The 24,703-nt window shown below is 35.4% G+C and overlaps 1 protein-coding gene across 5 annotated transcripts in view; it reads left to right on the top strand.

Moving 5' to 3' along the window:
- KIAA0586 (KIAA0586 ortholog) overlaps nucleotides 1–24,703 on the top strand; it is a 65,644-nt gene that overhangs the window by 4,471 nt on the left and 36,470 nt on the right. For 2 of the 5 annotated variants that reach the window (XM_014959954.1, XM_014959952.1), the window contains exons 6-21: nucleotides 481–649; nucleotides 1,048–1,215; nucleotides 2,265–2,409; nucleotides 3,263–3,407; nucleotides 4,891–4,932; nucleotides 6,183–6,409; nucleotides 7,764–7,836; nucleotides 8,157–8,417; nucleotides 8,873–9,047; nucleotides 13,806–13,994; nucleotides 14,851–15,038; nucleotides 16,287–16,394; nucleotides 17,603–17,683; nucleotides 22,383–22,579; nucleotides 22,773–22,891; nucleotides 23,474–23,658. In XM_014959954.1, coding sequence (XP_014815440.1) covers nucleotides 481–649; nucleotides 1,048–1,215; nucleotides 2,265–2,409; nucleotides 3,263–3,407; nucleotides 4,891–4,932; nucleotides 6,183–6,409; nucleotides 7,764–7,836; nucleotides 8,157–8,417; nucleotides 8,873–9,047; nucleotides 13,806–13,994; nucleotides 14,851–15,038; nucleotides 16,287–16,394; nucleotides 17,603–17,683; nucleotides 22,383–22,579; nucleotides 22,773–22,891; nucleotides 23,474–23,658 — 2,472 coding nt within the window. Of the gene's footprint in view, nucleotides 1–480; nucleotides 650–1,047; nucleotides 1,216–2,264; nucleotides 2,410–3,262; nucleotides 3,408–4,890; nucleotides 4,933–6,182; nucleotides 6,410–7,763; nucleotides 7,837–8,156; nucleotides 8,418–8,872; nucleotides 9,048–13,805; nucleotides 13,995–14,850; nucleotides 15,039–16,286; nucleotides 16,404–17,602; nucleotides 17,684–22,382; nucleotides 22,580–22,772; nucleotides 22,892–23,473; nucleotides 23,659–24,703 lie in introns of all 5 variants that reach the window. The other 3 variants (XM_014959951.1, XM_014959950.1, XM_014959955.1) reach the window with 2 other exon arrangements.

Genomic DNA, 24,703 nt, shown 5'->3' with positions numbered 1-24,703 from the left:
TGTATCTCAGTGTTAATGTTATAATACTTCTGATTATATTTTAGGATTAGAAAGAAAGGTCCAGCGGCCAGCACGTGACCTTAGAGCTTTTGGGGAAAAATTATATTTCTGGTTCTGTCCCAGGTGTCTGCTCCTCTTCCCCCCGTATTTTTTGTGTCTGTGGAAAGTAAATGCAAAAATTGTGAAATGTTCTTGTTCCCACTAAATTTGTTTAGAGGTTAGTAATTGAAGAAACTTTTAATTTAATAACAGTCAGTCAAACAAAACAAAGAACAGTTATAAATTATTTCTTTATATACTCCTCCATGCTTTTTTGAAAGACAGAATAATATCCAAGCACATCTGTGTTCCAAGGTTGTTATAAATGACTTCTCTCAAATAGCATGTCAAAATGTGTTTGCTGTGATTACATGGCAAGTATTCATGCTTAGATATTTACTTGGGGAAACTTAACGCATAACTTGTAATTTTGTCTGTTAGTCTCATCTCATTAGCTTTGCAGTCAACACCAGTGGCTTACAGCAAATTCACCTGCCTTCCTCCAGTCTCATGACAAAACAGTCTGGGAAGCCAGAACAGCCATTTCTTACTAGCGGAGTGTCTTCAAGTCAGGGGGGTTTATTTCCTGCCAGTGGTCCACCTGCCCAAGGTGAAGTTGAATTCTTAATGTCTTCTGGTGTTAGTTTTGCATTAATTTTGTTTCCATTAATATTGAATTGTAGACCCCACCAGTAATAAGTAGTAAATATTTCTTCTGTATAATTGGTTTTGTTGCCTAGTATAGTATATAATGGTTGGACTCGATGATCCCAAGGGTCTTTTCCAACCTGAATGATTCTATGATTCTATAATATATACCACTTACTCTGAAAATGTTCCGTTTTAAATTAAAGTGAGAATTTGGTATTTACAAAGTACTTCATCTGCACCAAGAGAGGCCTCGACTTAACCTAAAATAATCTTACTGAGAATTTTTTTCCTAGATTTGTTTTCCTATGAAGAAAATTGTTATCATTTAAATAACTTTAATTTTCTTTTTCCCTGAAGTGTATTCAAGCCAATTTCAAAGTCATGGCACTTGTACACAAAAATCTCCTCTAAAGACACCGGTTCCTCGGAGATGTGCTCCAGAACCTGTATCAAAAAATGTGAACATCTCAAAGAAAGAAAACTCTGTAACAGAAAAGGAAAATATTCCCAAATCCATGTGCAAAGGTACTGTAAGACACTTGACATTCCTGGCATGAATAGTATGTCCTGAGGTTTACTTTGTGTGGTCTTCACCTAATCTGAGCTGTTGGGTTGCTGGCACTTAAATACATATAGTCAAAATATTTGAAAGTATTTCTGGGAAGGGTTAATTTTGTGGATAAGTCACTTATTGTTAACAATAACTAATGACTGAATGGCAGTACTAATCTAATCTACAGTGTTTTAACATGATTGCTGCCTGAAGTGTTTTCTTAGATGAAATTCGAATGACTGTTTGTTGTCAGGTTTAAGGAAGATTATATAGATTAATGAAAAACCTCCTATCTGCTCAATAACTTAGTCATTATCATTGGTTGAACTGATTTATTCATTTTTTTCATTAAAACATGTATTCATAGAGTCCCTATGCCATCATAATGAAAATAGCGTTTGTAAAGCAAAGGGAATAATTTTCTTTTGCTGCTTTGATCAGTTTAGTGGCATGAAACTGAGTTTTGAAGATGTCATCAAAAAATAAAAGCGTCTTTTTTTTTTTAGCTGGTTGTGTTTAGGCTTGCTTGAGGATCCTCAGATCAAGGAAGAACCTTTATAAGATCCAGCCATTGTACTCTATCGCAGCCTGTGATGGGCCTGTTTGTGTTTTCATCAGATCTTTCTCAGACTGCTGCTTCTGTCTCCTCTTTTTTTTTTTACAAATCTCTCACATATTGCTATTGTTCCATGAGTCCAGGAAGAAATGAAACAGGACAAAGGAAAAAGAACAATTCTGTGACATTATGGATAGAATGTTTCTCTGTGACTCAGTTAATTGCTGTCACAGTTACATTTATCTGTTTTCTGACTTTGCTAATGTAAAGAGTCATAGTAAAACAGATTAGTGAGAGTGGGTTTATGTGACTTGTCTTACCTGAAGTAAATCTGTATTTTAAAATTTAAGAAATGATTTTTACTATCCTTTGTGATTATTATGTAATGGTGAAATTTCTGGAAAGGAGAAGAAAGTATTGAACAAACTAACAGTAAATATAACTTTCCTTTTTTTCCTGCCTTAGGTGAAAGGCAGTTTCTTGAGCATATTCTGAATTCTCAAGAAATGCCACTGAAGCAAACTGAGCTTTCAGAGAAGGCAACAACAGAGAAGGCAACTTTCAGAGAAGGCAACAGTAATAAAATGAGCTGGCATTCTGAGAGAAACAGGTAAATAAACGTAACAATCTAAAATCGAGGAAGATGTTTTGTTTTAATGAAATGGAGAAAGGTGTATTAGATATTGATGGTGTAATGGAGGCACAGGCATGGTCCTTGAGTCTGACACAGCTGTGCTTGAAGTAAGACCCTGGAGCACTGATATTTGTATGCTACTTTTGCATTTCTGTCATACTGACAGTAGATGAAGCTCGTTGCTAAGGTCAGTTTGTAACACCTTTCTCAGAGGTCAGTAGGTGTTACTTGAAGTTGCTTCTCTGTGTTCTGAGTGTATTTCTTCTGTTGCAGCAGCTTGTAGAGTAGTGTCAGGGAGCTAGGCATTGTGTGAAAGTGGGATTGCCCTTGTCAGTGAGACTCCAAGCTGCCTGCGTACGGAGCATCATCAGCCTGCCAGTTGCTTAAGGTTTAGAGTGAGTTAGGAAATTTTTTTAGCCATCCAGTCTGAAACATATTTTCCCCAGGAAATGTTAGTTTAGTGAAATTATGAAATCAAACTAATATAATGAGAGACAGCTACATAGATACTATCTTATTTGTGATAGTTTAGGCAAAAATATTAATTGCTTCAAATGAACAGGTATCCAAAGTTTAAATGTTGCTCTCTTCGATCTGAGTTTTAGATGTAGTTTCACTGTTCAAAGTACAAGGATACAGCACAAGTTGTTAAGTGGTAAATACAGAAAACCCAATAATCTGTCTTTAACCTCAGGTGAAAAAGCCAATTCCATTTTATGTAAAGGTTGTGTATTCTTGTATTTTAAATTCATGCTTAGTTTCAAAGTTGGCTACTTTCTTGGGCCACATGAGGGACCATGAGACTTATTAGGAGTGTTTCTCCCATCAGGCGTACTGCTTTGCGTACAGACTCATTCCCCGCTTTTGAAAGCTCCTTCCAAAATTGCAATTCAATTGAGAAAACGGTGAAAAAAGCAGATGATTTACTTCAAGATCTTGGCCAGTTGAGAAGAGAAATGCATGATGTGCTACAGGTAAAGTCCATGTTATCAGAAAGACCAAGAGTTTGAATAAGGGGAATAAAAAACATGGAGAAAAACTTAGAGGTCTGGTATCAATAGCAGTGTTGCCCTTGTTTCTGCCTCTGTGAAAAGACTGATGTTTGTTTACAAGTACTTGAAATGTTGCAGTCTTTGTATGTGGAAGGGCTTTGAGCCTGAGTAATGTCTCAATGAGTTTGCAATGGACTAGCCTGGGCTGTAGAGACTCTTACTGCTGTTCCACCAAACATAAAACAGGTTAAAAAAATGTTTTTTAATTTATTTGTTTTAAGGTTTCAGATATTTTCAATGTCTGTTTTCTGCTTGCTCTCTTCCTCTGGTACTAGAGCTATGGAGCTGCTGTACCATTCCCATTCGGGAAAGAACAATGTTATATTTATCTGCACTCAAATTTAGGGAAGACTTAAGCTACTTCCTTTATCATTTTGCCATTTCTTTTTCTAAAGAGTGTTGTTTCCAATAGCTGCTTGGCATATGTCATTGTATTGTTCCTCATATGAATGATTTTGTGCCTCTGGTGCTGGAATGGTTTTGTGCTGGGAACATATAACGTGTCTGGCTTCTGAAGATTGAGGCTTTAATGTGTTAACCTGGTTCCATGTGGAAGGAAGGTTTGCCCGATCATTTAGCGTCTGTCCTGTGGTCCTCTCTGTGTAAACGTAAGCTGTGGGAGAGAAGAGAGACTTTAATGTCCACAGGATTGTGAATTGGCTTGGAATGTCATAGGTTTGGTTCTGTTGGTTTGTTTCTGTGGTTGAAGGTTTCAGCTTGCAATTTCCCTAAAAATAATGTGTATCACGTGCCAGTTATTTGTTACTGTAGCTTTAGAAAACGTAGCTTCATCCGTTATAGTATAGCTGATACATTGTTTCATGGATTTTGTAAGGTATTAGTGGATTGCACATTTATCTAACTGTTCTTACTAGTAAGAGAGAACCGATGTCATGTGCCCTATTTATGTTGCAAATATTTGCTTACCACTATTGCAAAAAAATTCCATTGAATAACATACCTTAGGATAGGTAGCACAGAACATGACGAGATGGGAGAAGGAATAGCAGGTAAGAAAGATCACAGTTGACATAAACAGATTCAAATATTCTTCTTTCTTATGAAAAAGGTCAGTAGAAAGACAGAGATGATTAATTCAGCAAATGTGGAGTTAAGTCAATTAAATACTTAGCTATTGACTCCTCATTATTAAGAGATAGATGCTTGGGAAAATAAATGCATGGAATAAATGACTGCTAGTGTTGTCATACAAGCAAATGAAAGGCCTGAATTAGGCTGAGACAGAACAGAAGGTGATGCTCTAACCCTAAAGAAGCATGCAGTGAGATTTAGTAGTTCACAAGGAATTCATTGTGCTGATTTAAATTGATCAGATAGCTACTCTAGATTTTACCTTGACAGAGATATCTTTCAATAAGTTTCAACAGCTCTTCTGTATTTTTAGGAAGCAAGTTCATGGAAATCAGACATGAATGATCTCATTAAGGTATACCTTGATTATTTTTTTTAATGCCTTTTTAAAAAAAATATTATTATACTGAAACAGTTTTGGATAAGCTTGCAATAAGATAATATTACAATAACTATGCATGCTGGTATTTTTTTGAAAAATTTGGTATATTGTTCTTTTCTCAGCAGGCTAAACCAAAATAATGGAATCAGTGTGTTGACTTCGGTTTTGCTATATCCATTGTGCTTTGGCAGGATACCTGTTAGAACATAAACTTTTGTTCAATTCTGATTTGATAAAAGGTAGCCTTAAAGCCAAAACTGATTTTTGATCTGTGAGATTTTTCTTCAGTTCATTCAGTTAATGCTTTATGAGTCTACTCAAGTTTTAGGTTTTTGGTTTTTGTTTGAGGATTTCTTTTTCTTTACATTCTTTTATCACTTTTTAATTTTTTTTTTTCTTCCTTTCTGGAAAACGAAGCACTCTATTTGGGGCCCTCTGGGTTTCACCAGGGGTGTGAGAATGAATGGGAGAACTATAGCTGTATGGCTCATTTCCCGTGTACTTGTGTCCCTTCTGTTTGTATTTAGCAGCTAATATATGCTCAGTTTTTATCTCTCTGAAAGGGTTCTGCAAAGTTAAAGGCTAGTAGTTAATTCATTATTTCTTATAAAAAGTAAAAATTGGGGAAAGAGGGAGAGAATCATGGTGCTTGTTGAGGGGTTTGTTTAATTTGTTGTTGTTAAAACTTAGGCATGTTGCCTGGTGTTTCTTGGGATAGATTGATGCCAGATCATAGAATAATGTGGCTTGGAAGGGACCTTTAAAGGTCATCTAGTCCAACCTCCCCTGCAGTGAGTAGGGTCATCTTCAACTAGATCGGGTTCCTTAGATAAGTGTATATATTTTGAGGACTTTGGTTTTTATTATGCTTTCAATTCTAGTTCAGTATCGTTAAATGCAAATTATATTGCCTGCAATACCTATTTATTGTATCTAATTGCTGGTTTTTCACATGCTTGTTTGCTTCGTTAGCATTGCTTCTCATACATGATATCATTTAGTATTTGAGGGCTTTTGGATGCCTTTCCATTTTCTTAAGTTTTAAATATATTCACATCCTACTAAATGTTCTTGAGTAAATCAAGCTGATGACAATACACATAGATAGTATTTCATATGATGGGCATTGTTTTGATAATAGATTAACAGGAATTCTGATCAGTGTGTAGAAAACTTAAATCACAATCTCTGATTAAAAGCTAGTGGTTCTGTTTTAATTTTAGTCAAAAAACCCTGCTGTTGCCTCTGATCTTTCTGAACATCATCAGCTCAATAAGTCATCCATTCTTCAAAACGTTGAAGTGCCAAAATCTATACTGAGAGATGCTGAAAGGATTTTGAGAGGAGTTCAAAACAATAAAAAAGTTTTTGAAGAAAATTTGGAAGCTGTCATTCGTGCAAAAGATGAGGATGCCATGTATACTTTTATTAACGCCTTGACTACAAACAGGTTAGACACTATTATTCCGTGCTTTGTGTGACTACTCATTCTATGTGCTTACCTTTTATCAACTCTCAGGTTCTTTTAATTCCATGCATTGAAGTACTAGTGCAGTACCCTGAAAAAAGTATTTATTGATTCTTCTTTGCAATCATGAGATGATTCATTGGGATGTTAAATGTTTTTTGACCTTCCTGATGTGAATTGAATTTTTTGATGGATACCTGTTACTACTTGGTATGATCTATGCTCCAGAACTTAAATCTGAATTCTGAGACTCTGTCATCTGGACAAACTGCTCTGCTGTCATGACAAAGAGGCATTTAGCTTTTTATAGGCAAACATGCATTAGTAGGAAAATTAAGCAGTAATTCATAATGCTAAGCAGAATAAGCTTCATTAACCTGTAAATGTTACAGAATTAGTCATCCTACAGCAGATCATTGGCTTTTGGACTTTTGCTTAGTTAGTAGTGTTAATGTGGTTTAACCTCAGCTGACAGCTAGAACCACACAGCTGCTCACTCACTCTCCCCAGTTTGAATGAGGGAGAGAATCGGAAGAGTAAAAGTGAGGAAGAAGGACTGGTGGATCTTCCTTCTTCTTCTCTCAGCTTTATGTGCTGAGCATGATCTCATATGGTATGGAACGTCCCTTTGGTCAGATGGGGCCAGCTGTCCGAGCTCCTTCTCCTTCCAACTTCTTGTGCACTCCCAGCCTGCTTGCTGTCAGGGTGGTGTGAGGAACAGAACAGGCCTTGAGAGCTTAGCAACAACTGAAAACACCAGTGCACTGTCAAAAGTATTTCTCATCCCAAATACAAAACATAGCACTATACCAGCTGCTAATATAAAAGTTCACTCTATCCCAACTGAAACCATGACAGTTAAAACCTCCTGCTTGAATCATAATGAAAGTTTTCCTATTAAAATGCTCCTTAATCTTGTGGTCTTTTGAGGACAGTAACTATTCTCTTCATGTAAATATTTTTTCAGGCATGATAGCTGCCATCATTATCTTTTAAAGGAAGTAGTAATTTTTGTCATCTGTTTTTTGTCATTTGAGTTGGATTGGTTTTGTTGCCTTGTTTTTTCAGGTTTTGATCAAAATGGGAACTGACACACGGCTGCCACTTATTCACAGATGTATATAATAAAGATTGAATATGCAAGTTGGGTGCAGGGTTTTGATTTGGGAAACTCAGGGTATGCTTAGTGCCTTTTGGAGGCTGCAGGGGTATATAATCTTACTGTCTCTGTGTTCTGGGTTACTTTTTTTAAAATGTTGGTAGGTCGCTACTTTCCCAGGATCAAATCTGCAATTTCAGAATCGCTGACCTAAAATACTTATTTCTTCTATTTCAGAGATGTATTGGAAGAGATCCGTATCAGAAAGACTGTGGATGAGTGGATTAAAGCAATCAGTGTAGAAATCCAGGTATGCCTGGAAAAAATGAGTTCAGGTTTTTGCATTGTATTTTTCCACCTTACATTGTTCTTTCATGTCAAAAGTTAAACATGATTTACTCACAACTTGAAAACATTAGAAAACTGCTTATTATTACTAACATGTACTATGTTATAATAAAATATTTACCTCTGTTTTTAAACTTCCATTGCTTAATGAAAATCACTGGTCGCGGTTGCTGGCTAACATGAAAAACACGCCATTTCTCAGAACTTCAAAGGCATCCACAGACTTTTCTGATAGCCTTGAAGATAAAATCTCCTTTTATTATGTTTATGTTTAATCTTCAGGCTGAAATGACAAGAAATGATTTGGAACAAGCGAAATACGATCAAAAGGTCCCATGGATTGAGAGAGCCCGCAACATCAAGACTATCAAAACCAATAAAGAAATTAAAGCAAAAACTCAAAAAATCCAAGGATGCTTGACAAAGAATCCTTTATCAGCAGCTAAGCCGTTGCAGAAGCAAGGAGAAGATAACATGAGCAAACAGAGGTTTAGAACTTATTTTTCTTCTGAAAGTTTGCAGAGGAAAGAAAAAAAGGCAGCTGTGAGTTCTCAAGCAGTTGGTTTCTTTTTTGGTAATGACTGCTATGCTTTAGATTGCAGTATATGTAACAGTAATAATTTTAAATTAAAATGATAGCCTTGTCCTGTGCGTTGCTGTTGTCAGAATTGTCCTTGTTTTCATGTGCTGTAGAAGCCGAGGCTGAGTGTGTGTAAAAATGTAGAATTCATTGTCATGTTACTGATTGTCTACTAATTGGTCTAATAGCAATACTAATAGCACCTGCTATTTTATCCAGCTGTTGGTAAGCTTCTTGTATGTATTCTGTATGCATAAGTTTTCATTTGTACTTCCAATTTATACTACTTCTTGCAGAACTTCTTATTTTTTTCCCTCTAGACTTTTGCAACACTACTGATGTATTCAAATTTTCATAGATTTTCTTTTTGTGTGTGTACATGAAGAATTGTAAACTACCTTTTTTTTATGTGTGTCAGGGACCTGTGAATGGAAGTGCAATGGTACAAAATGAAGACAATCTGTGTCAAGTCTATGGGAAACCAATTTACCAGGGCCATCGTAGCACACTTAAAAAAGTACCATATCTGAGATTCAACTCTCCCTTTCCCAAATCTAAACTTCAAAGACCCAAGCTGATAGAGCGTGTTAGGGGTAAGTACCTTCTTTGATGTGATCAAAGTGTTTCTTCCCAGATTTTCTATTAGGAATTCCTTATATAAATGAAATTATTTGATTGTAGTTCAACTGTTCTTCAATTTAAAGTTCAAGCAACTGCAGTAGACTTCCTGGAGAGATGTCCCATGTTTGTCATTGTTTAAGATGAATTTGAAAAATACCCTTAAATGCTTTAACTTTTGGTCAGCCCTGAAGTGGTCAGGCTGTTTGACTAGATTATAATTGTAGGTACCTTCCAACTGGACTATTCTATTCTAAAAGATGCTCTTTTCAAAACTAAAAAATACCAGTAGGTTTTCAGATTTGCTTAGTGTGTATTGCATTTATTTTAGATTGTAAAATAAGTACTTAATTCTAAATTTAATAAACTTATTAATGTGTATTTATTGTTGCCCAGATCTTAAACAGCTGAATTGCTAGAAGTAATGACCTGAAAACTAACTCAGTTTTTGATAAAGACTGCTGAGAGGTGTATTCTTCGTGTCAGGTGTATCCAGTTACGTTACTTAAATGAAGAGTTTAGAAATCCACTGAGATTTGAAAAGTTAAGGAAGCCAGATAATCCATTTCCCACTTCTAATACATGAATTGAAATATGAAAGTTTAAAATTATTGGTGTGAAGATGACATCTCTTAACTTGAAAATATTGAAAGACACATTAATCTGAAGCATTGTTTAATGCCAGTAACCTCTTTTGTTAGTCAAGTCAGGGTTAAAAGTGAAGTATAACTCTTTGGTACTAGCTTGTTAAGGTTATTAGTTGATTAATAATGAATTCTATTCACTAGTTTTGTAGGCAAAGTGTTAGGATCACAAGATTCTAATTGTCAAGCCTATTAAAATATGTAAAAATAATAAAAAAGTGAAACTATGATATCTGACATAGGTAAGTGTAGATGAACTCTATCTTGAGTTATTAGAAAGTACTGTTTTAAGTGGATCTGTTTTTATTTCCTAGTTCTCTTTTCAAAACTAAACTGATTTTTAATACAGAAGCTAAGATTGATCTTTAACTGATATGTCAGAAAAAGTAATGCCTATCATCTTCTTACTGCAGGAGAAAGTGAGGAAATTACATAATAGAAGATAAAGATAGAGAGAAAGTGTGTTAAGTGTAAGAGGCAATTAAAGTGGGCACAATCGAGTTAATAGAATGAGTATTGATGGAAAAATATTAGTTGGCTTCCCTCTACACTTCTTGCACTTATGCTGTTGTTACGTATGCAGGGAAAATATACTTGATACAATCTTAATTGTGTGAAAAAAAAAAGTGCCCATTTTCATTAGAACTGTCAAAATATTATATTCTGTGTGAAATATAAGAGATTAACATGAGAAGGCAGTCACTTGATGAAACCATGGTTTTAGGCCATTAAAATGCATCATATAAAACATATACATGTCTTTGAAGATAAGCACTGCTGGGGTTTGGTTTGGGTTTTTTTGACACTATGATGTGATCCACGGTGGCAAATCCTCAAAATAGTACAAGAATCTATTGTTAAGCTTTATAAGCTTAGTTAAGTGTAGTTTTTATGCCATTTCCTGATGCTTTTCTTACCTTTGCTTTGGAAAACTTTATTTTTTTAAAGGTGAGAACTTGGTATCAACAATTCTTTTTGACTACTGGCTATGCTGCACACCCATAATTTAGTTTATTTTGTAGATTTTTTTTTTAATAAAATTTGTGCTAATAAGCACTTAGTGTAGCAATAACAGTGAAACAGTGACTGCTAAGATTTGAACTGAGAACAGACAATTCTTTAAAAATATTTAATCAGCAATTCTGCCTTTGCTGAGTCCTAAATGTCGTTTTTCTTCTATATTTATTGGGCAATAGTGTCCAATAAGGTCACAGTCTTTCCAGGGAGGCTAATTTCATAATTCCAGAAAGAACACCTTGTAAAGAGGCAGAAAACGTCCCCCACTCCCTCCCAATCTAATTATAATTAAGTTGGTCATTTGATCATTTGATGCTACTAGTTTTCTGCTGGTATTGTGTTTAATTCAGCAGTGTCAGTGAGATGTAAGTTACAGGTTGCATGCAGTTGTAATAACCTGCTCCTGTGGTTTAGCTTGTTTTCTGTTGGAGGTGAATAGAAATGAAGGAGAAAACTGTGTACTGGATCCGTGCTGCATTGTCTTCCAGAACTCCTGTGTGTGACAAATACAGATTAAAAGCTCTCTGCTTGAAAACGGAATGAACTCTGTACAGCCTTTACCCAAAGTGATTCTCTTCCAAATCATTGTCATGCTACAGCAGTACAGCAATGTGTGTGCTTGCAAGAATAAAGCTGCCATAAAACTAATTTCTCTATTTCACATCAGACTGCAGTTACAGAGAGTTATGGTTTTGTTTCTGTCATGACAGTAAATAAAATAAGACAACCCCTTGTATTCTTATCTAAGAGAAGAAAGGAAGGATAAGGATTTTTTTGCATGTCGCTTAAAAGAATAACACTCCAATGAATATGTGTCCTATTTCCAAGTTTTCTGATTTTAATGGCTTTTAGACTGAGGTCAGCCTTTGTTTGATACAGGCATTAGTTGTCTTTGACTCTTAAGACAATTTGTCAAGCTACTTTTAATTTTTTGGGCTTTGCTAATGAAATGGAAAAGTAGTACTTCTGTGTTTGTCTTATGAAGACAAAATAGTTAACACTTTTTGAGGGCTGCTATTCTGAAAGATGCTGTTATGGCAGGAAAGTATAAATAACAAAATTAGGAACAGATCTGTACTCCTCTGTAGTAGGAGTGGAAATAAAATGAAACAAAATTGAACGCGTTCTTAAAAAAAAAAAGAGAGAAATCTTGCTCACTTTAGGCATGGTTAATTCTTTCCTTCAGAGATCTGCACCCCCAGATTCCTTTCCTGGCCTTGATATACCAGGTGATAAAGGCTTAAAAATTATTGGAAGTCGTTGGCCTTGGGTTTGATTGGCTGGAAAATCCAGACTTACTAAATTACTCTATTTTGTTAGAGCAGCCCACTGAGCTTGATTTAAATTAGCGTTAGAAAGAGGATGTTTATTTAAGACTGAAATGGCCATCTGGAGAGTCTCTTTTCAGTCATTTTATAACTTTCTCAACCATTTTCTTTGCAAATAAACTGTAGTGATTAATGCTTGGTTTCTTCTGAGAAATTAGAAGAAAAATCCAACTAACGCTTTTATGAGTAAGAGAGCATTTCTAGAAAAAAAAAAAAGTTGGAGTTGTTTTCTTGCATAATTTGAACTGATGTAAAATACCAGGGTTTTCTAAAGCTAAGTTTAATTAAATATCTAGTTTCTGCCCAGCGCAAATAAACTTTTCAGGGGGAAATGAAAAGTTGAAACCAATTAAAATGAGGTGCTGTTTGTATACAGTACTTAATCATTCTTACTGTGAGAACCTTGTTTTTACAAGTTGGCGCTATTACAGATATGTTGCCAATTTCTGCTTTTACTCAAAAGTTCTAGGCCAGGGGGGACTGTAAGATCATGTGGTATGACCTCTTCTAAATCACAACCCACTGAACTGTATCTGTTTATGTTACTGAGTCCAGTAATTTGTCTTTGACTAAAGAAATTTTTTCTGGCTAACCTATGCTTTGCAGAAAGACACATGCTCATCATTTGAAGACATCAGAAATTCTGCTCTTAATTATGACTTCCCATGGCTAGATACCTTACAGTTCAAAAGTAAACAGGACACTTCAAATTTAGTATCTGATTTATAGTGAATTTTTGGCTTCAGTTTCCAGGTGTTTTTCCTTAAAAAAAATGAAAAAGGCCTTTTAATGTCTGATCTATTTTGAGATGCAGAATTAGTAGTGAATGCAGTATTATCATTGGTTACCAATGCGATTCTTTCCAGGTTCATTTTCCTAGCGCCTACAAAATAGCAGTAGAAGCGCTTGTATTTGATTTATGATTGTTGACTCCTTTTTTGTGGATGTTTTTATCCATTTAGATTGAAGTTAATAATTTCCCTAATAATATCCAATGTTTGTAAGGAATATAGGGTGAATAAGACCTTGCATTACTGTATAGCAAGAAATGCAACATTGCAATAAATGATCTCCTCTGCTATATGCTTAGGCTTTGATACATACAAATTACTTCTGGTTAGCTATTTAACAGTACATTTTCAGAGCTGGACCAAAAAATCTGAGCTTCCTTGATGTTGCAAGTCAAGACTTATGGCTATTAGTTGTGGCTTTATTTTCTAGTAGCAGCGAGTTGCTAAACCAGGAATTTGTAGATTATACCTGTTCCTTGTCAGTCTTCTGGCTGGAGACAAACTGCATGTTCATAAAACTGAGGCAGTTAATCAGATGAACAGAAGATAAGTTTGGCTATCTTCTATATTCCTTCTATTTTTTATGCCAGGCTTGCATGCTCTTCTAATGTTGTATTTCAGACCTGAATCGTGGTTTTCTTCTTAGCTGATAAATCATATGTTTCATTCCAACATAGTACCATTCTTGTGTCCTTTTCTTCACATTTTTGTACCTTTATTTGCTAGATTCAGGTGTTCAAAAATTGTAATTTTAACTCCTTCATTGCTGTCAATACTGAGACATCCAACATAGTGCTTTTAGATTCTGCCCTTCCTCCCTCTCTCCCTCATTCCCTCCATCCCACAGCAAAAATTTATAATTGTTTCAGTAGAAGGGCTTAAATTAGTAGTGTGTGATGTTACTGGGTTTGTACATGTGTTGATCACATGCAGTTTATCTTCTCTTGTTTCAGGTACAAAGGTAAAGTCAGCAAGAACACAGACTTGTTCCCTCACGCAGAAGGTGGTAACCAGTCCTAGGAAGCAGCATCCTTTGTGTGCCCTTGCCCAAGAAAATCAGTATCTCTTTAGTCCACGTGGAGACGTGTCTGCTGTTTGCGATCCACTCGAAGATCAACTTATTCCTGTGGCTATTCCACTAGGTAGGAGCAAATAACCTATAGACGGATGCATGGAGGTTAACACCTGCTACTTCATGGAAATACAACTTACATCTTCTTCAGGCAGTGATTTGGCCTGACCCATGAGATTTGCAGCTGCCCATCTTGTGGGAAATCTAGATGGGGTAACAGTTTAAAATGTTCTGGTTCTTGTTACTCTTTATGCTGGCTGTCTGGTGACACCCTGACAGAGCAATTGTTTGCTTAGCTGTACATAGCTTCTTTGGTACACTTTATATTTCTAGGGTTCTTGCTCTGGCTTTAAGTTTGGTGTCCATGTAAGCAGGAACTGAATCATTGGCACTTGGATTCGACATTTGTGATGACTTAAGTCCAATGATTTCAGTGGGATTGTGTCAAACACACTAAATTGATTGCCATATTGCCTCTATATTTTTGGACCTTCAACAGAACTTTTATACAGGTCTTGTTTTGGGAAGGGTTAATATTATATTGGCATTTAAAGAAAATAATTATTAAAGAGAAAAGGTGTCTCAAAAATTTGTGGGATGCTATACTAAGTGTAATGGTGTTTTGAATATGGTTAGGAAAATGTGAGATGGAGGACGCGTGTAATTTTTGAACAGCAAACACAGTAGTTGTTCTGGTTTCCAGCAGTAGGTGTCACCATAGTCGAGAAAAGTGAATAATTTCAAAAGATGACAGTGTTTACAGTTTCTGCTGGGAAAGCACTATACTTTACCCAATGTTAATAGGGGACTTTTTAATTGGTCTGTAATCTCATGTGAAATACAGACATCCAGAATTTAATGAATTTATTCATTTACTGACTTTAGAGATTTATGTATATCTTTAGTTATTTTTAAACTGTCCTTAGGTCAAACCCAAATTAGCGACACCTCACTGCAGCCTGCTGGAGTAGTTACAGGTAAACCGCCCCCAGTTGCAGTTACAACCTCTCTTCCTCAAGTGCCACCAAAACTACCAGCTGAGATAAAAAAGCCAAACGTAGCTGTAATACAGATGAGATCAGAGAAGAAGGATTCACCTCAACTGTCTGTGCAGGTACGTGTCAGGAATGATGAGTATTTGTTTATTTTAATAAAGGCTAACTAAAGACAGTCTCATCCATCTTTGGTATCATCCTGCTTTGATATCAGTGGATGGTTTTCAGTAAGCATTAGAAACAAATAGACTTGAGTGACCAAAAAGTTGTGATGCTATGCTAATATTTTTATTCATATTTTAACAATTATCTTTATTATTTAACCAAAATAGAAAATCTTCACCTATGTGGGGTGTTTGTAAAATAGTTCTTTGTTACAAATCTCATTAAAAAATATGAGCAAGAACAAACTTTGAATGAAAAGAAGTATTAAAATAAATATCAGTTTTCTTGGATGAATGCTTTAGCCTTTAAGATTTCTGTTTCAAGCATGATGATCATCCCCGGATTAATCAACCATTGCAGTCCTTACCTAGAGAGTTGGTTGTTGTTTTTTTTTTTTTAAATTTTTTACACGAGTCTGTTGTCAAGGAAGTTAATGTTTCTTATGTGTTCATTATTTTGCATTCAAATTGTTGAGGATATACACACTGCTACACACACCTTTCAGATACAAATGATTAATGGAACTCAAAGTTATGTAGAGGTAGAGTATGTGGCTATTCCAGTGCTGTATCACTGCTTTCTTCCCATGTGCATTTTGCTGTTATTTCACACAGTTCTTAAATTTTTAAGATGATTTTTGTATTATTTTTACCCCAAAGAATTAATCAAGCATTTAAATATATGTTCTTTAAAAAAACCCCAACCAAATACCAAAAAACCCCAACCAAAACCGTTTTGATGCTGTAATGGACGTGCCTTCGTTACAAACTATATCGTAATACAATTATCCCTTTATTTTACCCTACCAGATGTATGACAACATGAAACCACTAACCAGCCTATCACAGTGGCTTGCAGGCCAAATTAGTGTAAACATGCTGCCAAGTCAAATACACAGCTGCTATATATATAGTTAAGGATATAGTCACCTTTTGTCACATGCAAGACAAAGCGTAAGGGAATTAGAGAACAGGAGAAATCAGGTACTGCAAGAAAAGAGGTGAACATTTCTGGGGTTAGTTTTTGTATGTTACAGCATTTTAATTTTCAGAACCAAGTTATTATCAGTTACAGGTATGAGAAAAGGAGATCACTGAAATTTAGTGGCTCAGTAGCATGAGGAAGAAAGAATCTAAAAAATTCAATGATAGTAGCTCAGCTAATACACAGATTTTCAAGTTGGTGCTTTTTCTCTCTTCTAGGTGTTACCAAATGTAGATATTGACAGTATTTCAAGTGGCAGTGTGAGTGTAAACCACGTTCTTCCAGACTCTGAACCTGTACTTTCTCCTGTTGATGCTGGAATACAGGTATTCCAGGTATTGGTCTAAATATCTGGGAATTCAAATTTGTTAAAATTTGTTAAATTACTACCAAGTTACCTTGTTATCTTGTTTTAGTTAGAGAAATTAGACGGTTCTGGGAAGAACTGAGTAATTCTGCATAATTTATAGGATGAAGTATTTGTTTAAGAAAATAAAAAATTGCAGCAAGACACTGTTCTTCCAAGATTAAGTAATCACCATAGCAAAACGCTGAGAAAAACAGCATTTCTCTGTCCTGTTAACAGTTGTAGTCCCTTATTGGCCTATGTCTGTTGTGTTTGTACTGGCTTCAGTGTTCTGGTACAAAGACTGAGGATATTCTTCGTTCCTCTATCTGCTCTTTGCTTGTACTGAAGTGGTTAGTGGCATGTATGTGTAGCCTGTTCACTGGTAGCCTGCTGTATGTGGCAGACTGTGGCCAGTCTACTCTAGTCTCTTTCCATATGACTTTTCAGAAGTGTTTTTAATCTAATATAATCCAAGCAGTAATGAAAGTTTTTGTGCAACTAAAGGGTTAACTGCTGCACGCTGAATGCTAGGGTTGTAAGCTAGGGCACATGGTTACAGCACAGCATATTGTTTCTTCCAGTGAACTTGTGACTTGTGCATTGCACAGTCTGGACAGTGTAATGGCACGGTAATGCAGTGATTATTTTTCTATAGTTATTGTGCCTTCTGTTTTCCCTGTGTGTAAGCTGCTAGTCTGACTTGAGGAGTTAGATCCTCCAGAGTCCTCTGGTCAAGGTACTCACTAAGTAAGACAGACCTCATAGAGTAAAATAGCGATTGTTATTTACAAATGATAGTATTAAATCACACTGTAGAGATCACACATAAGTAAATTCCTTAAGACACTTCGAGACTCTTGTGTGCTATGTTTTACAATATTTTGTCATACTGATTTTTTAATAAGAGTTACAGGTATTGCCCAGAACTTCTGATGGTGAAGTATTCTATTAGGTTTGGAAACAGCAGGTTTTAGTTTTCAGCATACAAGAAAGAGTTCTAATAAACTCTTTTTATTCTATAAAAGACATTCCTCCTAACTTTTAAGGTAGGTAAAGCATTTTTTCTGGATTCAGGCTATTGACAATGAGTCGTGATTAAATTGCATTCTTGTCCTTAAGTTTTTCTGCTAATGCATTTTTCCCCACAATATGAAATACTTAACAATTTCAATCTGTCTCTATAAGACATCAGAAGATGTACACTGTGAGGAGGAAGACATAAAGTTTCCAGGAACTAATTTCATTGATACTACTGATGTCATGCAGGTAATTTTATTGCAAAGATATCCTTTCCTTTTAAACATTTTTATGTTTGTTTTCCTATTATTCTTATTATTCTTGTTTTATATTATTCTGAAAACACAATGTAGAAAATAATTTTCCTTTACTAGCAACTTTAAAAATACACATTGTGAGAAGTAGTGAACTGTTTACAGTGCTATAAACAATATTAGAAGTTTGTGTGTGTGAATAAGTAAAGAAACTTCCAAGAATTACAATAAAAAAAATAAAATTAGCTTTTATTTGGATGTGTTAGAATCCACTAGAAATAGAAGTAAAATCAGTGGTGATTATAGCACTTCACAGTTTCAACATCTAAATGTAAATGTAATGCATTTGTAAGATGTAGTAAGTTGTAATAAGATGTCAGAAAATGTGTGCATAATCTTGCAGATTTTAAGTAAGGCAACCTATATTTTAAAATATGAAACTATTTTCTGAGTGTTCCCTTTTAGAAAATTTGCTGTAGAGCAATTTGTATATGTTTTTGAGGTACTAAAATGCTTTTAGCAAAATACCTAATTTCAGTCAAAAATTGAACAACTGAAAGGAAAAAACATAGGCAAGCAGTGTATGCAGATCTATGTGTAGAGACAGCATGTACTACTCATCTCACGGATCCGACCGGTAGCTGAGAAGTTTTATATGTTGTTTTTTTTGGTTTTTTTTGCTTGATGCCTAGCTAACGTGTCTGTACACAATTAACTTTTTTTGTTACTGGACTGTGATAACATGGGTTTATTGGGGATACTCTTTTACAGTTTAATTTTTTTAGGTAGCAAGTCCTTTGCTAACCTCTCGTTAGTCAGAGTGGGGGCTGACAAATGCTCAAGGTTGATCCAGGCTGTATTTCACTTCTCCAGTTTAAGCAGAAACGTAATGGTAGCTGGGAAAAGCTGCCTTTGAAGAAAGGTGCCACCTTTCTGAAGATGCTGCCACCCAGCTGGTCTGTGGTATCTTGCCTCTGCAGAAGATGGCAGCTTCCACCTCCTGCTGCATTTAGTCTCAGTAAAAACCAGGAGCTTGAAATTGCTATTGAGGGCTAGTATTTCTCTTGGAGTGCTGCTTCCACAAGCCTCTTTCCAGTGAGCTAGACTTGCTGCGTGCATATCAAAATCTACCCAAAAATGTATTCTTTTTACCTGTTCTGTGTCCTCCTGGTCTCCAAGTTGAAGTGTGCATTAAATACTAACTATATAGCCTACAGATTAGTATGGCGGATTTATTTTTAAAATTAATTCATCATTTAACATGATTAGTTAGTTAGAACAGTTCTAAAGAGGTGGTTTACCTATCAAAAGTGGGGAAATGCATTTTTAATTTCAAACTTACCTTATGTTATTGGAGCAGAGGAACTAAATCTATTTGTACAACTTTCTTCTGTTTGCACAAAACAGCTTTATTATTATAAAAATAAATTAGAAAGCTATTTAAGAAATCAGTTTATGAACTAACAAAATGCTGCAACGTTAATTTTTTTGTATGTGAAAAATAGTTATTATTTGTCTCTTCTTTTTGGCAATAGGGTATTCTTTAACCACAATACCAAAAATGTTTCAAGTGAAACATATGTTTGGCCTATGACTACACAGACAATGGTCTTAAAAATGTGCAAGACAAACACAATGTGGAAGCATAAAATCAACTTCTGGAGTGGCAGGGATATTTAAAACATCAAAAGAAAGCAAAGTCATAAAAGAGGCTTTAGATGCATGAAAAAACGTGCCTAGAATGCTACACAGGAAAATAGCTTATTGTTGTCTTTCTGTCACACCCCTTTTATTATGAAAACTTATTCCCTTCAGTTTTAACAGAATTAAGTATTCGTGTGAAATATCCTCCTTTTTTTTTTTTTCTTTTCCTTCCCTGATGTGTATTGCAAAAAAGCTTCAGGACCCTGGCCCAGGCGTTTCCTTTTTCTTTGGATTTGGTTTACCTTTATTACTAGAAGACACGTATTTAAGAGATACTTAAGAGATGAAATGCTAGTTGTTAAGCACTGGTAGCCCAAAATAGTTGATTTTGGTGCTCTTATTTCACAATAAGAGAATTCAGATGTGGAACAAAGCAGAAAAGGCTGTTAGAGCTTTGATTTACACAGTTCTTTATTTCTGATCAATGGTTCCACCTACGACAAAGTAGGTTCAGACTTTCTGAACAGAAGAGGTTTGGTGAGGCTAGCCCTTGTGTGGACCCTGCTTCATTCCAGAGTGAGAAATGTGCACGGCTAACAGGAGCCCAGAACGGGCTCTGAGAGTTAATGACTCTGCTCTCCAGCTCTTGTGACCAGCTACATCCTGCAATGCCTTCAACAAGTTTACTAGGATTTAAGATTAGAAACACTTTTTGCTCTCTCTGAACATTCCCTAATTGCAAGGTGGGGACTTGTTTTCCGGATTTTTCACTTCCATTTTTGATACCACCGCAAGATATATAACCTGCAGAGATCAGAGTAAATGTTTTCCTCAGCCCTGGTTTCCCATAGATGATCTTTGGGATAGTGATTTTTTTTTTTACGTATATAACTCTTCAGACAAAAGATCACAGGTGGGACCCGCAATGCAGTGTGACCTTGCCCGTGAAAATTGCTTTAGAAATCTGTCAAGAAGAAATAAATGACTAGGTTTTAGATGGCTTTAATAAAAGAGTATGCATATACCTGTTTGGTAATGGAAAAAAAAAATCTATACCACCTAATCATTTCAAACGTTCTTTTAATTATCTGAATGTAATTTGGGAAATAGAATTTTTCAACTTGATACTTTTTAATTTATGCCATGTTTTGTTTGGGAGTCATGATAGATATTTTCAGCACTCTTACTGGAAGTAAAATGCAGAATTGAGTGCAAAGTATTCAAGATTGGTCTATAAAGTGATATATGTACAAGTTCAATCTTTATAATTAAATGCTATCATGTTATTTTTTTATTTCAAAAGAGATAATACATCACCCCAAAATGAAAAAAAAATCTTTTGGATTTGTGCACTATTAAGTATAAAATATTTTTGCATATAAATAAGAAATGCAGGAGAACTGCAAAAATTTGTCAGAAATTGGTAAATATATGTAAGATTTATTGTATGTACTTGGTTTATTTAATCCAGACGTTTGTATTTTGCATACTTTCAGAAAATAGATTAAATTGGCAACATCAAAGAAAATTTATGGAGTAATGCAGTCAGAAGAAAATGCATAATGAAACACTGGACAAAGACATCTTTACACTTGCTGTCAGAATGAATTGGGGTTATGAATACATATATCCTAACAGAATGAACTGCTTATCAGCTTGCAAGGCATCCAGTGCTATTCTGAGTTTAACTTTACTGTCTTATTTGTGTGCCTAGAATGGTTTAGAGATCTTTGTTTGTCTACCAAATATACGTATTCTGTCTTGCCTGCTTTGTAAGCTAGAGCTTTTCTTTGAAGAATTATTACTCTTTAAGATGCGGAGGGGTGCCACTCCCCAATAGCTATATGTTGCAATACCTGTTATGGACGATATGACTTTTCAATTTTAGGTAGGAGAGAAGTATTAATGCTGGGTTGGGGAAGGAGACAGGGAAACATTACTGATTTTTTTTTTTTTTTTTTTTTTTTTTTTCCCCTTCCTCTGTTCTTTCTGGTTTTAGTGATTTTATTCATAGAAAATATATAGCATTTTTTTTATTTTATGGGTTAAAATGAAGCTTATATAAGGGAAAAGGTGGGGTTTTTTTCTCTTCCCTGTGTTGGAGATTAATCTTAGTAAATGTAGATTTACAGTGAGCTCTTTTATGCAACATTGCATGCTTCTTGCTGGTAATTTAGGGCTCAGCTCTTCATCTCTTTCTGGCATACCGAATTTTCTTCTTAGAGAGTCGTATATTACTATTTGAGACATTTGTTTTTTCATATTATTAGTGAAAGGTGCAGGTTCTTATCCATCAGGAGACATTTCTAAAGTGTTACATCATGATATGATGGGATGGTGACTGGGTTTTGGGGCTTAATGCTGTGTATGTCCTCGGAGGGGGGAAAAGGAGGGTGGCGTCTTTGGAAACAGTAAAACATTATAATGCACACTGAGTAACTTCCGTAACTTTTTAGAAATAGCACATTAAGGTTAAATTCAAAGCGTCTGCAAGGATCTTCTGAATTAGTTACCCAGAGATACCTTTCAACTTTCAGCAGCTGAGGTTAGTGAAAGTGTAAATGTACGTGTAACGTATGTGTAAACTATTAATGTCTAGTCTTCAGTGCTGACAACTTTATTAGCATTTTCACTGGCTGCATGCTCATCAACTTTTGAGATGTATCTTTTCAGGCAGGAGACACTAAAGTAAAAGCTTAATTTCTAAAAAAAAAACCCAACAAACAAAAAACAAACCAAATGTTTTTGGAAAAGGATGAGCATTTCTCAAGTATTAGCATTACCATTGGCTTCCTGCCCTGCGCAGAACAGGCAGGAAATGTGAGCCAAATCATGTTTTACTTAGCAGTTCCTATAGCCTTATGCCTCTACAGATTTATGATTTTCCAAGTTTAGAATTGTATCAATTAACTTCAACATACTAAGGAGGGAGAATATGGTTTGTGTGCTGTGATACATCTACAAATGTTTCTCAAAAAAATCAGATGGTTACCTCAATGACATTGCCTTCCAGAAACTCACCATAACTTAATTTACTTCTTATTTATTAGGATCAGGAAGAGGAGGGGAATGAAATTCCAGAATTCTTTGAGCCTCTTCTAGAGCTTAATGGACAGTTGCAAGTTGCCTCACCAAAATACAATGGTCCTTTGTTTCCGCCAGTGGCTTCTGCTCCTCAGCAGTCTTCTGATGTTTTGGATGAACTGATTCAAAGGAGAGAAACTATAGAAAACAGGTTGATAAATTGGTGAGTTACAAAGTAGGGAGAGAATATGTATGGAAGAAGGAATGACTCCGTAAGATACGTTTCCTTTCTTCTCCTCCATTCCCTTCTCCTCTTTCCTTTGAGCTGACTTGCATTTTATGGCAAGAATGCTCTTTTGTATACTTTTTACAAGTCTTGGTGTTTGCTGATAGAATAAAACCTGTTTAACTGCTAGGGTGGAACAAGAAATAATGGCAAAAATTATCAGTGAGGTGTACCCAGTGCAGAAAGAAACAGTGCCCGATGTCAGCACTTCAGAGAGTGAAGACAGTGAGACTGCAACCTCTGACATTGGTAAGTAGGAATTATTGTTCTCAGCAGATAGGTTATCTCAATTTTTGGCTAATTTTAACAAGTGGCGTAGGTAGTTGTTGCCTAAGAGTGGATGAGGCTGAACCAGTGAAACTATAAAATGGTAAAGTGCATGCTTTAATTTATGTTGAGACAGAGCAAGAATTATAACGCCATTGAAATAAATTACCTAAAAAAATAAATAAATTTGTACCACTGTACAAAACAGCTTCTGTTATTGGCCATCCAGATCAGATTTGGCATTTTGCTACACCTGTAATGTTTGCCTGCCTTTTCATATTAGATATGTCAAAAATTCCTTCTGTTATAAACATGTGAGAATGGGAGACAAATGCATTTCTCCTGTGATTTCACTGCCTGTTGCTGCTGTCGTCTTTTATGATCCTGAATTGCTTCTCTACTGTTGTTTATCTGTAAAATAAAAAAATAAATAAATAATAGAAATAATAGTAAAATAATTTAAAAAACCCCTAATGTTTAGAAGTTCATGAGTGGCTGTGGTTCACTACATGGCATTTTAAGTAGTGAGACCTGGATGTGTGTTTTTTGTTTCTTCATGTTCAGTTGAAGTTGCAGGTGGTGGAGGATTTCAGCTCTTTATCAATGCTGGTGTGCCTGTGGACTCAGAGATGATAAGTCATTTTGTAAATGAAGCTCTCAGTGAGACGATTGCGACCATGCTGGGTAACAAGCAGGCTCAGAAAGCTGTTCCCTCTACAAATGTTCTTCCAAGCACAATGATTATGATGGTAAGAGGCCATTTAATTTGAACTTTCCTACTGAAGTTCTAAGGAATAATTTCTTCATGGCATGACAGTTCAACTAGGTGCAAAACAAAGATGACAGAAAAAACTCATGAATTGAAAGTGCATGATTAGCATTTTTTGTTTATTTCTTATTATTTCCCAGCAAACAAGATTAAACCTATTTCACTTTAAAAAAAATTTGAAAAGAAAAAATAATTAATTCCTTTGTGCTACATGCAGCTTGCTATATTGATTTATTTACATTAAGGCTGAGCAGAAAACTGTTTTCTAAGGGAAAGACTTGGTACTTAGTTTCATGTTGTCAAAAGATAGCTTGTGTTGTTTTCAACAAAAATAGCTGTTTTCCTTTCTTGCAAAGAAATGAAATATGAAGAAAATAATTTCTTCATACAAGAAGAAATAGAAGCTGAGCACGATACTATTTTTAGTCTCATGGGTTTGCAGCCATTCTTTAATATCTGTAAAAATTATTATTACTTCTTTCTTAGTTTTGAGTTCAATAGTTTTCATTAAATGCTTAAATGATTAGCAGAGCTTCCTGTAATACAGGATAATTTTCTCTGTTCCCTTTGATAATCAAATGACAGCTGACTCTTACTGTGATATCATGGCTGTGCTACAGTCTGGTGGTGCAGAATGTCTTTAGGATGAATGTGGAAATTGCTGCTCTTACAAGTCTTAACTATTCAAAGCTTTGTTGAATGTGAGATCAATTAATTATTCCGCTACAGTGCATATATACTGAAATACCACCTAGTACCTGCTGTAAGTGACCAACAGGCTATTCTATAGTCAAAAGTAATCATTTCACTGCTGTAGGCTTAAATACAGCTGTCCTGTATCTAAAGAGCTCTTCCCTACTCCATTACGGATTAAGGAGGGTATTGTTCTGATACTTAGAAACCTCTTCTAATAACCGTTCTACATTTACTAATGGCTCTCTTAAGGTTTCTTGTTTTTGTACCAGCTGAAATGTCCTTAGGCTGAAATGGTTGTTTTCTCCTTACTACATATATTCATTTGTGCT

Source organism: Calidris pugnax, unplaced genomic scaffold, assembly GCF_001431845.1.
Source record: "Calidris pugnax isolate Ruff unplaced genomic scaffold, ASM143184v1 scaffold435, whole genome shotgun sequence".
In the NCBI taxonomy this organism is placed as follows: domain Eukaryota; kingdom Metazoa; phylum Chordata; class Aves; order Charadriiformes; family Scolopacidae; genus Calidris; species Calidris pugnax.
This window is presented reverse-complemented; position numbering and strand designations above follow the sequence as displayed.